The 13,732-nt window shown below is 44.6% G+C and overlaps 1 protein-coding gene across 2 annotated transcripts in view; it reads left to right on the top strand.

Moving 5' to 3' along the window:
* Positions 1-7,110: 7,110 nt before the first annotated feature.
* The window catches only part of TBRG4 (transforming growth factor beta regulator 4), a 33,851-nt gene continuing 27,229 nt past the window's right edge, over positions 7,111-13,732 (top strand). Inside the window, exons 1-2 of one of the 2 annotated variants that reach the window (XM_028750671.2) lie at positions 7,111-7,233; positions 12,313-12,812. In XM_028750671.2, coding sequence (XP_028606504.2) covers positions 12,399-12,812 — 414 coding nt within the window. In that variant the 5' untranslated portion in view covers positions 7,111-7,233; positions 12,313-12,398. Of the gene's footprint in view, positions 7,234-12,312; positions 12,829-13,732 lie in introns of those variants that run through there. The other variant, XM_028750672.2, reaches the window with a different exon arrangement.

Raw genomic sequence — 13,732 nt, 5'->3', positions numbered from 1 at the left:
GAGAGTCCCATGGACTGCAAGAAGATCAAACCTCTCCATTCTGAAGGAAATCAGCCCTGAGTGCTCACTGGAAGGACAGATCGTGAAGCTGAGGCTCCAATACTTTGGCCACCTCATGAGAGGAGAGGACTCCCTGGAAAAGACCCTGATGTTGGGAAAGATGGAGGGCGCAAGGAGAAGGGGACGACCGAGGACGAGATGGTTGGACAGTGTTCTCGAAGCGACCAGCATGAGTTTGACCAAACTGCGGGAGGCGGTGGAAGACAGGAGTGCCTGGCGTGCTCTGGTCCAGGGGGTCATGAAGAGTCGGACACGACTGTTAACGGAAAAATCCGAGGGCTCTCTTGGACAAAAACAAAGACACCAACCAGGATAACTTGGAGCAAAACAGCAGCCTGTAGGCTTGGCCTTTATTGAACTGATGCATCAGGGTGTTCCCCTCACTTGCAGGAGAGAGGAAAGACCCAGAAAAATAGTGTGCAAAGTCTTATAAAAACTTTTGAAATTTCCCTCCTCTAGGTCAAGCCCACCCCCAGAAACATCATGCATATATTACAGAAAGGAGGGGTTGAGGGAGGAGTTGGTGGTAACCTGAGTGTCTTGTCACCTGGCTGGTTCCTCCTTTCCCCCCTCCCCATGAGTCACTTCCAGGAGACAAAGGGGAGTTTGCAGTTTCCTGCCCCCTGAGGGAAGATCTGATCATTGTCCTTTGTTTCAGTCCATGCTGAATCCACTCCCATATGCAAGTTCTTTGTGATCTTGATTGTCTTCTGTCTGGGATCATCTGGGCAGGGCTCCTGCAGATGTGCTGAGACAGTGAAGGGATTTTGGCTGACCAGGGTCAAACCCCCCTCCCCTTTAGTTAGTTCTTGTCATATGGAGTAAAATAAAAATGGAACAGTGCAAATCCAATGTATGGTTGATTTTCTATGAATTTATAACAGAAATGTGGCGTATGTAGTGTGTGAGTGTGAGTGTGTGTGAAGTTTGTGCAAACAGAATGATTGGGGTGGGGGGGTTCCTGCTACAGTTCCCCCCTTCGGAGATAAGATTGCAAGGGTGGCTACTTTGCAATCCTTTTCTCCGCACAATTTAAGGTGGTAAATAATAACCTGGTATTCTCCGTCCCAGATGTGTGTGTCCATGTGAACCTGAAAGGGACTTGGATATCAAGCTACTTTAAGGATATTTGCATAGAAATATAATGGTGTAACAGTGCACATAGTTAGACATAGGATATCACGTAAATTAATATTTTGTTGCTCAGTTACTTGTGGTATTCTAGCACCTTGGAAGAAATCTTTTCTCAATAGTGGTCTATGCTTTACATTTAGCAGGAAGGTCCACTAATGACTGAAAAGTGCAGTTTGCTTCCCCCCCGCCATTTTTGTGTGTTTCTCAGGTGTCAAGGTAGCTCTTCTGTGGTCTCACACCGACAGTGCTACAGCAACACATCCTGTCTGTTGAATCCCCTCAGGGCTTTCAATTAACCATGTCGCCTGGCATTCACCATAGCTGGCACAGGTTTGGGCATCTCGTGAGGGAGATGCCTTTGCCTTGGCCTTTAGCTATGGGATTTTATTATAGGCTGTGGTCTTGCACTCATGGAAGTTGCTCACTTGCACTTAAAGGACCAAAAAGCTAATTGCAGCCTGGATACACTTGCCCAATTCAAACTGAGTCCAATTTTAATTTATCTTGCCCCATGGTTCTCAACTCTTCAAACCAATCTGTTAAAAGAAAACCATTCTTAAAAGGGCACTTTGTCCAAATAAGTCAATTTAACTCTATAAGGGATCATTCCTGCTAAACCAAAGCATTTGCACCTTCATGTACCTGGTGTTTTATGGATCCAGAAGCTTGCCCTTGGCAAAACGAGGTTTAACACATTTTAAAATGGATAGGGAAAGTTGGCAGAGTGCCAGGTGGAACAATGAAATGTGGTTATAAATTGAGCTAAACATTGGACTACACAATAGTGTGAGCTATTAGAAAGTATAAAATGCATGAGAATTCTCCATTGGTGTGTAAGCAATAAGACATTAAACATAAAAACAATTACACACAAAAATTGCCCCCCTTTGTGGAAATCACACTGTCAGACACATTTCAACATTCTTACATAATAACACATAATACAAAAAAAAAACTAATTAAATATCAGTTGCATATCTTGACACAATTGTGATATTTTACACATGTATCTTTTGAATCCTGGAGCACAGTCTTAAGGTTCAAAAGTGGGAAAATGTCCTTGCAATTCAAGTCCTCCCCCCTTTGTCAGCCCCACTCCCCATCAGTCTATATCATTTTAAAGAGATAGCTGTGGCCACTTTGAAAACTCTGGTGTTGCAGGTCTTGTGATGGCGAAGAACTGAGGGGTTGTTGCTGCTTTTCATCATTGCACATCTGTAGAAGTGATATCCTGTAAGGGGGCAGGGGTTTTTTGGGGAGACTTAAAGACACAGTTAGACAAGGAAGGGGCAAAAGGCAAAAAGGATGTCCTCCAGTTTCCATGGGAAGCTGCAAATAATAACAATCTTAGCACATTAAGCATTTTATTCATTTCAATATTATTATCACATTTCCACATAATTACTGTTATTATCTGCTAAGTTTGTTTGCTTTCCTTCACTTAGTTGTTGTTGTTGTTGTTCTTTTCATATTATAAAATAAAAATTACTCCACATGTATAGAAAGAGAACTGTAAAAAATACAAAGGTTAAAAAATACAAAGAAAGCAAAAAATTAGATTACCAGTCAGATGAAAACAAACTTGACACAAAGACATCAGATTTAGAAAAGAATTATTATTAAATATATTATCAAAACCACGCAGATTACTACTAGACTGAAAAAATGGGAAAACCATGGGGAAAAAACTTTAAATTCACCATGTGCTATCTGATAAAAGAACTTCATGAAACTGACTTTCAACATGTGATGAACATGTCCCCAAAGTAGAACACACAGATACAAAATGACCTATGAGGAACCAAAAATAAATAAATGCTAAGACACACAATTAATAAGAAACTTGAAGTAACCTGAAGTAATCTGTTTTGGCATTTTAACATCCTAAATGATGTGACAACATCAGCTGTAATGTTAATAGTGGAATACTGGGAAATGAGTTAATACCAAGAAAAATGAATGGCAATTTAAAGTTGTGCAAGTACCTTGCACTAGCCAAAATGACAGAATTAATAAGGGATGCTCAGGCCAAAGGTAAACAAGTATCATTCCAGAAACAACGTTTGGTTGTGCTTCGATTAACTTCATAGATATCATGGAGAAACGGATTAAATAAGTGAAAACAGATTATTTGTAACTTTAAAAAGTGTCAAAGCCACAAAGAGATGGAAGTCACTAATATAGCAGGGATTCAGACTTGTTTCACAGAACAGAAAGAAAGTTGCTGTGGGAGGTGAAAAAAGGGACAAACACTTTGTTATCGGGGTTCACATATCCTGTTAAAAGGGAAAATTATTTCATGTGAGAAGCCTGTGAGGAAATGCTGTTCCTAAAATTCTCATCGAGGGGGGGGGGGATGCTTTGATATTTACCTGTGAAAAGAATTTGGCATGTTAAGATTTGGAACCTGGAAAGCTCTTGACTTTTGATGGGCTAGTTTTTTTGTTTTTGTTTTTTTTTAAAGCCTTTTGTCTTAAGTAGCCTCTGGAGCAAAGACAGATTAAGGGTGATTTCCCTCAATGGTTCCAAGTTTTCTTTTACATTTGGAAGAAACCTCCTCTCCCCCCTTACAGTTCCCCCCTTCCTCTCTCTCTCTCTCTCTCTCTCTCTCTCTAGCTGATCTAGCCTCTGTGCATGTGCAGAGTTCATGTCTCAGCAAACCTTTTATACTATTGAAAATGTTGCATCCTTTGGCTAAATTACCATTTGAATAAGGGAAGGGAAGGGTATGGAGTAGATTTTAAAAATAGGGTTAGATTTTTAAACAAAAAAGAGAAACTCAGCATTTTACGTATTCACAAAAACTAGCTATTTTAGCCCAAGCAAAAGAGACTGCTTCCTTTATGTACAGGAAAGGGCTAATATCCCTCTGGCTATTCGCGGAACAATGCCACGCCGTTATATATGGGGAAAATGGCCAGAGGGTCAGAATTCATAGGATTTTTAACATTCTCAGTCATTTCAGCCTTACCATTTGCAGACAAAAAATTATTATTATTATTATTATTATTAATATTATTATTTTCTGCCCTTTATTTACAGGAATGGTCAAGGCTAATTCTACTTGATTATTCATTTGTATGTGCTTAAACTTTTGAGTAGACTTTTAAGTCTGATTTTTAAATAGTAGACAAAATGATAAACATTGTAATCACTCAAATGCTTGATATTACCAGTTGGGCTTCACCTCTCACCTTTTAAAACTAAAGAGCAAAGCTAGGTTGAATTTCAACTCCATCACCTCACCAGAATTTAAGAAGTACCCTCCAATGCTTGCAGACACATGTCCTTCCACACAGCCACAAATTGGGAGAGTTGAAAGGGACCCTGGGGTCATCTAGTCCAACCCTCCAAAATATAGGGTTCACAACAAGATCTCACAGCAAGATTTGTACTACCAAAGAGACACACACATTTAAGTACAGATTTACAGCTGGGAAAGGAAACATCTATGCTCATATCATGTAGTAAAGAAGAGGAAAATAAAAGTACATAACTTTACACAGAACCCTTTTTGCAGATTTTAAGATAGTTTGAGTGAGTTTGAAATGATATTTAAGGAAGGTTGAAGTGAACAGTTTTTGTAAGATAGGGAGAGGATCTCTTATAAAGCACAGTTAAAGCAGCCCTAGATTTGATTTTTTAAAGGAAATACACAAGTGTTGCCCCCCTCCCCTCTTTGCAGTTTCCTTTAAAGGAAGCTTACTCGGGAGTAAATTTACCTGGCACAGAAGTAAGAAGGGAGAAAACAACTGAAAGAGGCAGAGTGAAACAAGGGGGAGGGGGGGCATTTTCTAACAAAAGAGGCCATGAAGTCTTATAGACTGATATCAGGAGCCTTACAATAACTCTTCTGTCCAACCAAATCAAAGTTAAAACTGGACTCACATATTTTTTTCTTAGAATGAACACCATACTTTTATGGGCATACGCTTAATGAAATACATACACTGCATTTTAGCTTGAGAGAGCAGTTGCGCTCAACTAGGCTTTTGCAGCAGAAACATTAGGTTAACTTCACCTTCCAAAATAGACTGGAACACAGGTGTACTCACAAACTCAAAAGTTACAACACAACATCATTTACCATTAGACTTAAAATCGCCCTCCTCACTTAAAACTAGAAGAAAGAGGTGGGGTAATCCCCCGTTCAGAACACAAGTAGCACGTATACAGGATTTCACCACTTGGGAGGGAAACTCTCTTTTAGAGCCTCTCTCAAATAACAAACATTTGCGCACTCCATTCTCCATTTTGTTTTGTTTAAGATCGATAAGGCGCAACATGGCTTCCTTAGATTTAAAATTTTGAAGCAAGCTTGCAATTTAAAACTATGTGCATTTAAGAACAGTCTGTGGATGCCAAGGCCAATGTAAATACAAACCCTTGAAATATTTCTAAATCTTTGAGTACATCTCTTATTCATTTTTTTTTATTTATTTTTTTATTTTATTTTTTTTTAAGAGAAACTAAGATCTCTAATGCTGGGCTGTTATTATATCTACTGCCTTCTGATCACCATTAAGTTTACAGTTTCCTGTTCTAGCTTTAGGTTATAGTTTAACAACACAAATTTGATGTTTTCAGCTCTCCCTCAGGGTTCACACCCTGATTTTGTTGAAGGATCCCACTAAAAGTTACAATGGTCTCGTACTTTGTACTTGAAAGACCATATTGCCCCTTTATTTTTATTTCTATTTTTCTCTAATTGGAGATGACAAGCTGGAGGGGCATATTAGAATCCTCTCTGGGGCAAAAGGCTTCATGGAAGCTTTGTTGCCAGGAGGAGTCCAGCTAGGGTGAGCTCCCATTCTCTCATATGTTATTATTGGGCTTTTTTTCGTTAACGAAGTACGCTAAAGACAGAAAGAGTGGACACACACACACAAGGGAGGAGGGGCAATGGGAAAGAAAGGGGGATAGAGAATATCCTCAGTGTTTGGAATACCTTAGACTATCACAGCTTTCACCTATCTTCAAGTTGCAATTCCATTTCAAGAAGCCTTATACATGAACTCAAACTTCATCCACGGGACACCTTGGCCCGTCTGCCACGGGACACCTTGGCCCGAGAAAGTTTCTGCCACGGGACACCTTGGCCCGTCTGCCACGGGACACCTTGGCCCGAGAAAGTTTCTGCCACCCCTTCTACCCTCCACAACAGCCTCCTGCCTAGCCTTTTGGACTAAGTTCGGGCTCCCTACTGGACGCCTGTGCAATGCAGTGCCAGATCGGGGTCCGAGAAAACAACCAAGATTTGAAAGGAAGCAAATGACCTTGCGTTGTTTTTCCGTTAACACGACTAAACGACTAAACAGCAACAAACCAGCTTTTAGTACAGTTCCATGCAGTAGCTTCAATACAGGTGCACAGCAACAATGTTCGTATCTGAAGAAGTGTGCATGCACACGAAAGCTCATACCAAGAACTAACTTAGTTGGTCTTTAAGGTGCTACTGGAAGGATTTTTTTTGTTTAAAGTTTATTCAGTTAAAGGGGAAGATTGCAGGGAAGGGTTGTGGGGTTGTTTTTTTGCAAGATTAAGAAAGCAAGATGAACTAGGGAATGTATCAAGTTTTGTTTAAACCACAGTTCTCCAGACCTTTTGCTTTAGTTGAAACAAAACTTATGCAACCATACATTGTGACATTATGTTAGGGAAAATAGGGAAAAACACTATGGAAAACACTTGTTGCAAATTCTGACTGGAAACACCGACGGAGTATTGTGTGAAATATTTTTTCCCCTGCAGCCCAATCCTCAAAATCCATATTTATTTCCTAACTTTGTACCCCGCCCCGAAGCAAGTCCCACTGAATAAATAAACTTTTAAAAAATCGATTTCCCTAGGCAGGAAAACACCTCTGCGACAAAAGTCTACGGTGCGCCTTTCAAAGGGAACCGTCGCGCGCGACGGAAGTGACGCCATCGGCGCGCGACGCTCCCCTCTCCCGGCGCTCTGGCACGCGCGGGCAGCCGGTTGAGGTCAGGCCGGGCGGCGGCGGCGGCGGCCCAAATCCTAAGCTGAAGCCCCGGGAGGGTGAGGACCGAGAACGATTAAAAACGAATAATGGATAAGCGGAGGAGGAGGAAGAGGAGGGGGCAGGGCAGGAAACCGGCCTGTCACGTGTTGGGGGGGGTTTGGGGGAGGGGCTGCCGGTTTTTTTGGGGGGGCGCCTCCTCCCCCCTTATTCCCTCCTGGCTTGCGGGGATCGGGGCCTCCTTGTCGCCATCGCGTTCCCCTCCAGGGCCTCAGCCCGTCCCGCTGCCCCTATGCTCTCTTTAGATATATATATATATATCTCTTAATTAATTTTCAATGTCAATCCAATAATAGCCTCATTATAGCAATACCAAAGTATCATACAATTATGTACTCGCTTTGCATTGCTTTGGTGCTGCCTTTCCTTCCGCAAAAGGCAGCAGTGCGCTGATCTCTGGTGACAGCAGCGCGCGCAAAAAAAGCAACGTGAAAATACAGTTGGTACCTCGGGTTACATACGCTTCAGGTTACATACGCTTCAGGTTACAGACTCCGCTAACCCAGAAATGGTGCTTCAGGTTAAGAACTTTGCTTCAGGATGAGAACAGAAATCATGCGGCGGCAGCAGGAGGCCCCATTAGCTTCAGGTTAAGAACAGTTTCAGGTTAAGAACGGACCTCCGGAAGGAATTAAGTACTTAACCTGAGGTACCACTGTAATAATAAGAATAAGAAGAATAATTTTTTATTTACACCCCGGCCCCGGGCTCATGGTGGCTTACACCAGTAAAATTACAATAAAAAATAAAATAAATAAACTAATTTAAAATACAGGTTAAAATATAATTTAAAATGCAGCCTCATTTTAATAGTAGCCCACAGATCAGAAAGATAAGGGTCAGACTGAGTCCAAACCAAAGGCCAGGCGGAACAGCTCTGTCTTGCAGGCCCTGCGGAAAGATGTCAAGTCCTGCAAGGAGCCACTCCGCAAAGTGGCTTCCTCCCAGCGACCCTGTGAGGCGGGCCAATGGCAATGGTGTTGCGCATTGGGAGAGGCTGGGAGGGAAGCCTTTATCTGGGTCGGGGTGTGTGTGTTGTGTGTATATCCTATGTGGGGTAAGAGGTGGTGGGGATGAACATGGAAGGTTTCTCCCTCTTCTCTCTCTCTTTCTCATGTGCCCCAACTGCTGTCACCCCACAAAAGTTGGAGAATGAGGTCTGGAGGGGGTGTGTGCCCCACCTTTGACCCAGTGAAATTCCTGTGCAATATACAGTGGTACCTCGGGTTACATACACTTCAGGTTACATACGCTTCAGGTTACAGACTCCGCTAACCCAGAAATAGTGCTTCAGGTTAAGAACTTTGCTTCAGGATGAGAACAGAAATCGTGCTCCGGCGGTGCGGCAGCAGCAGGAGGCCCCATTAGCTAAAGTGGTGCTTCAGGTTAAGAACAGTTTCAGGTTAAGTACGGACCTCCGGAACAAATGAAGTACTTAACCCGAGGTACCACTGTAGTCGTGATTTTTGCAGGAAAATAATAAAAATAAAAATATTTATACCCCACCCGTCTGGCTGACTTTCCCCAGCCACTCTGGGCGGCTCCCAATCGAGTGTTAAAAACAATACAGCCTTAAATATTAAAAACTTCCCTGAACAGGGCTGTCTTCAGATGTCTTTTAAAGATAGCTGCTTATTTCCTTCACATCTGAAGGGAGGGTGTTCCACAGGGTGGGCGCCACTACCGAGAAGGCCCTCTGTCTGACTTGTGCTGTGGATAGGGATGTGTGGGGTGGAGCTTGCTTTTCGGCTCATGTGGGATTTCCCCGCAAACAGCAGGACTGAATAGGGCTGGGGAACTGGGAGGGAGCTTACCGCAAAAGTGAATTTTGAACTCGGGAGTTCTGCATCTGCAGCATATCCTATCAGTCAGAACGGGGAATTGAAATTGGCCAGTGAGTCCTGATCTCCCCCACTCCGGTAGGCCAAGTTTGACAGATGTGTGGGGCTACTTACCTGTCAATCACCTGACATCACAGCGATACCAGGCGACCAGTTTTTGCCCATGTAATTTGATATCAAAGGCAGCATCAACAACTAGTTGCTTGTCAGGGCTTGCAAAGTGCTGTGCTGTTGATCAAGAGTGCTTTCAGCCCTGTGTCTTCACCTGCCCCACAACTGAAGTCACATTTTTATGTATTTATTATTTAATAAAACGTTATGTAGCGCTTGATTGTTTTAAAAAAACCCCTCAAAGCAGATTTCAAGAAGATAAAGCAAGTAAACTGAGGGAAATAATCACAGCCATGCTTTAAAACACACAAAATACTAAAACAGATTAAAAGTACCTGTACTTTCTAAGCACCTGCGTGGGCTTGTCTAAACTGCAATGTTTTCAGCAGGTGCTGAAAAAGAGTTCTGTCAAGTCTGGCCTGTTGTCAATAGGCTTTTTTGTTGTTGTTGTTTAGTCGTTTAGTGGTGTCCGCCTCTTCGTGACCCCCTGGACCAGAGCACGCCAGGCACTCCTGTCTTCCACTGCCTTTCGCAGTTTAGTCCAACTCATGCTGGTAGCTTCGAGAACACTGTCCCACCATCTCGTCCTCTGTTGTCCCCTTCTCCTTGTGCCCTCCATCTTTCCCAGCATCAGGGTCTTTTCCAGGGAGTCTTCTCTTCTCATGAGGTGGCCAAAGTCTTGGAGCCTCAGCTTCAGGATCTGTCCTTCCAGTGACCACTCAGGGCTGATTTCCTTCAGAATGGAGAGGTTTGATCTTCTTGCAGTCCATGGGACTCTCAAGAGTCTCCTCCAGCACCATAATTCAAAAGCATTACTTCTTCGGCGATCAGCCTTTTTGATGGTCCAGCTCTCACTTCCATCCATCACTACTGGGAAAACCATAGCTTGAACTATACAGACCTTTGTCGGCAAGGTGATGTCTCTGCTTTTTAAGATGCTGTCAATAGGCAGAGAGTTCCAAAGTGTAGGTGCTGCCACACTAACCATTTGAGTTCTTGCAGATGCTGAACGAGTATTATAGGGCACCTGCAGTAGTGCCCAGTACGCTAATCGAAGTGGGCACATGTGGGGTAAGGCGATCTCGCAGGTAAACTGGTCCCTAGTTGTTCAGGGCTTTATGTTCTCATATGATGTGGTGGCGAGGCTTTGCCAAAATGGCCTGGTGGGCCACCAAGTCCCTACCATGGATATTAGCTATTATTAGCATCTTCTGTTTCCTGAGTGGGTCTGACAAGCCAAATGGCATTGCACGTTATATGACTGTACACCAGCCTTTTTTATACTAGTTCCTTAAAGTTAAAAACAAAACTACTCTTGTGCTGTACAGTGGTACCATGGGTTAAGATACTTAATTCGTTCCGGAGGTCCGTTCTTAACCTGAAACTGTTCTTAACCTGAAGCACCACTTTAGCTAATGGGGCCTCTCGCTGCTGCCGCGCCGCTGGAGCATGATTTCTGTTCTCATCCTGAAGCAAAGTTCTTAACCTAAGGTACTCTTTCTGGGTTAGCGGAGTCTGTAACCTGAAGCGTATGTAACCTGAAGCATATGTAACCCGGGGTACCACTGTATATGCATGCTGTATTGCTGGACCCACTGCCCAAGATCTCCCTGACCTCATTCTTCTTCCCCCTCAGGAAACCTCTGCTCTTACACAATTAAATAATTGTTCCATTTGATCTGCCTATGCTAGCACTCGGAGCATAATAGTCCTTTGAGCTGAGGGTCTCTTCTGTTAATTCAAAATCCATATTTGTAATCTGCTGGTTGGGTTAATCGCATTGATTTTCTCTTAATGCTTTGAGCCCTGGGGGGACAGGTATTTTGACACAGCAATCAATGTTTCCTCAGTAAGTCCCGAGGCTGGTTGTTGCCACCATTCGAGAATCTTGACAACACGATCTTATCCATTCATAATCAGGAAAAAAGTCTTGCTGAGTTCAGAGGGACTTACTTCAGGGCAAATGAGTACTGGATTGCACCCTGACTTGGTTTCCACCAAAGCCAGTGGCGAATCGATGTCTGCATTTAACAGTTTTCTATGCTTTTATTGGGACGTGGGTGGCACTGTGGGTTAAACCACAAAGCCTAGGACTTGCCGATCAGAAGGTCGGCGGTTCGAATCCCCGCAATGGGGTTACCTCCCGTTGCTTGGTCCCTGCTCCTGCCAACCTAGCAGTTCGAAAGCACCTCAAAGTGCAAGTAGATAAATAGGTACCACTCCGGCAGGAAGGTAAACGGCATTTTCGTGTGCTGCTCTGGTTCGCCAGTAGCGGCTTAGTCCTGCTGGCCACATGACCCGGAAGCTGTACGCCGGCTCCCTCGGCCAATAAAGCGAGATAAGTGCCGCAACCCCAGAGTTGGTCATGACTGGACCTAATATCAGGGATCCCTTTACCTTTATGCTTTTATTGCTGTAAACCACTTTGATGTATTTTTTCATGACATAAAAAGGTAAAGGTAAAGGACCCCTGACAGTTAAGTCCAGAGACAGACGACTCAGGGGTTGCTTTACTGGCTGAAGGAGCCGGCGTTTGTCCGCATACAGTTTTTCCGGGTCATGTGGCCAGCATGACTAAGCCACTTCTGGCGAAACCAGAACAGTGCACGGAAACGCCGTTTACCTTCCCGCCGGAGTGGTACCTATTTATCTACTTGCACTTTGATGTGCTTCAAACTGCTTCGTTGGCAGGAGCAGGGACCGAACAACAGGAGCTCACCCCGTTGCGGGGATTCGAACCGCTGACCTTCTGATTGGCAAGCCCTAGGTCAGTGGTTTAACCCACAGCGCCACCCGCATCCCTTTCGTGACATGGTGGTATACAGTGGTACCTTGGGTTAAGTACTTAATTTGTTCCGGAGGTCCGTTCTTAACCTGAAACTGTTCTTAACCTGAAGCACCACTTTAGCTAATGGGGCCTCCTGCTGCTGCTGCTTTGCCGCCGGAGCACGATTTCTGTTCTCATCCTGAAGCAAAGTTCTTAACCTGAAGCACTATTTCTGGGTTAGCGGAGTCTGTAACCTGAAGCGTATGTAACCCGAGGTACCACTGTACAAATATTTTTATCAGTAAGTTATGGAAAGTCCTCACGAGCTGCCTTCGCCTTTTCTCCCTGTTCTTATCCAGCTCCTTGGAGATGAGTTGATGCTCGCCCAGCGCTCTTCCCCTTCCCCTTCGTCGTCCTCCTGGCTCCCCGTGGGCCTTGGTACAAAATGGCAGCCAAGCTGTTGCACCGCTACTATCGGCTCTCCAGGCTCTCGTCCCCCTTGTGCGCCCGAGCTCACGTGGCGTCCGCGGGAAGCAAGATGGTGATGGCCAGAGGGCCGCCCCAAACCCCTTCCGCCCCGTTGACCGCTTTTAGCCTCTCGAGGCCCACAGACAAACTCTCCGTCAAGGAGCAGGCGGACAGGGCACTCCCCGAACGCAGCGAGCTGGAGGACATCATCAACTCGGCGTCCACCGCAGAGGAACTCTTGCACTTGGAGGAGCTTTACGCCATCAACGCAAACCAAGCGGCCGTTATAATCTCCCGACTCTCCCGTCTAGTGGCGGAGAAAAAACTGGACCCCGACAGCATCTTGCAGGATGTGCGCTTCCAAGACCTGCTTCAGATTATACACAGGCAGGTGGGTTCTGCAGCCTGTAAGTGAAAACACTCCAGTGGCTGCTTCTTTCTTTCTTTCTTATTTATAGATGCTGTATTTTTCGCTCTATAGGACGCACCGGACCATAGGACGCACCTTGTTTTAGAGGGGGAGAACAAGAAAAAAAAATTCTCCCCCTCTCTGCTCAGCGCACCTTCAGCGAAGCAGCAGGAGAAACGGAGCCCCTTCCATTTCTCCTCCCGCTTGGCTGAAGGGGCGCTGCGCAGCTCTCCCTCTCTCCTGATGCCAGGAGAGTCTTGCTCTCCTGGCTTCAGCGAAAGGAACCTGAAGCCTGCGGAGCGCAGTGGGAACTCGCGCTGCGCTCCGAAGGCTTCAGCGAGATTAGTGCGAAGCCTCCGGAGCGTGGAGGGAGCGCTCCCTCTGCGCTTTGGAGGCTTCGCGTTGCTATCACTGAAGCCAAGGAGCCTGCATTCGCTCCATAGGACGCACACACATTTCCCCTTAATTTTTGGAGGGGGAAAGGTGCGTCCTATAGAGCGAAAAATAATGTAGATAGATAATTTATTACGGTCAAAGACCAGCTTATAAAACACACTTGGGGGTCCAATCTCAGAAGGAAAACATTTAAAACAACGCACAACGATAAATTTAAAATTTATAAATGTGATAAGCGTATAGATACTTAAAACTTTAAGATGAACTACCGCAGAGAGATGACCCAGAGTCACCCCTGGAACTGAGTTTGGGGATTTTCTTAACGAACTCGTTTGGATCGGGGGATAGTCTGCGCCTGCGCAGAATCTGGCGACCATCTGGGTCGTCTTATAATCTTTGCCTAACAGGAAAAGGTCAAAATTTTGCATATTGATTGAATTTCTATACCGCCCTTTACCCGGAGGTCTCAGGGCGGTTCACAGAATAAAATCACAACCTACATAATC

This window comes from Podarcis muralis, chromosome 12 (assembly GCF_964188315.1).
Source record: "Podarcis muralis chromosome 12, rPodMur119.hap1.1, whole genome shotgun sequence".
In the NCBI taxonomy this organism is placed as follows: Eukaryota; Metazoa; Chordata; class Lepidosauria; order Squamata; family Lacertidae; genus Podarcis; species Podarcis muralis.
The sequence above is the reverse complement of the archived record's forward strand: the minus strand, read 5'-3'. Positions and strand labels throughout refer to the sequence as shown.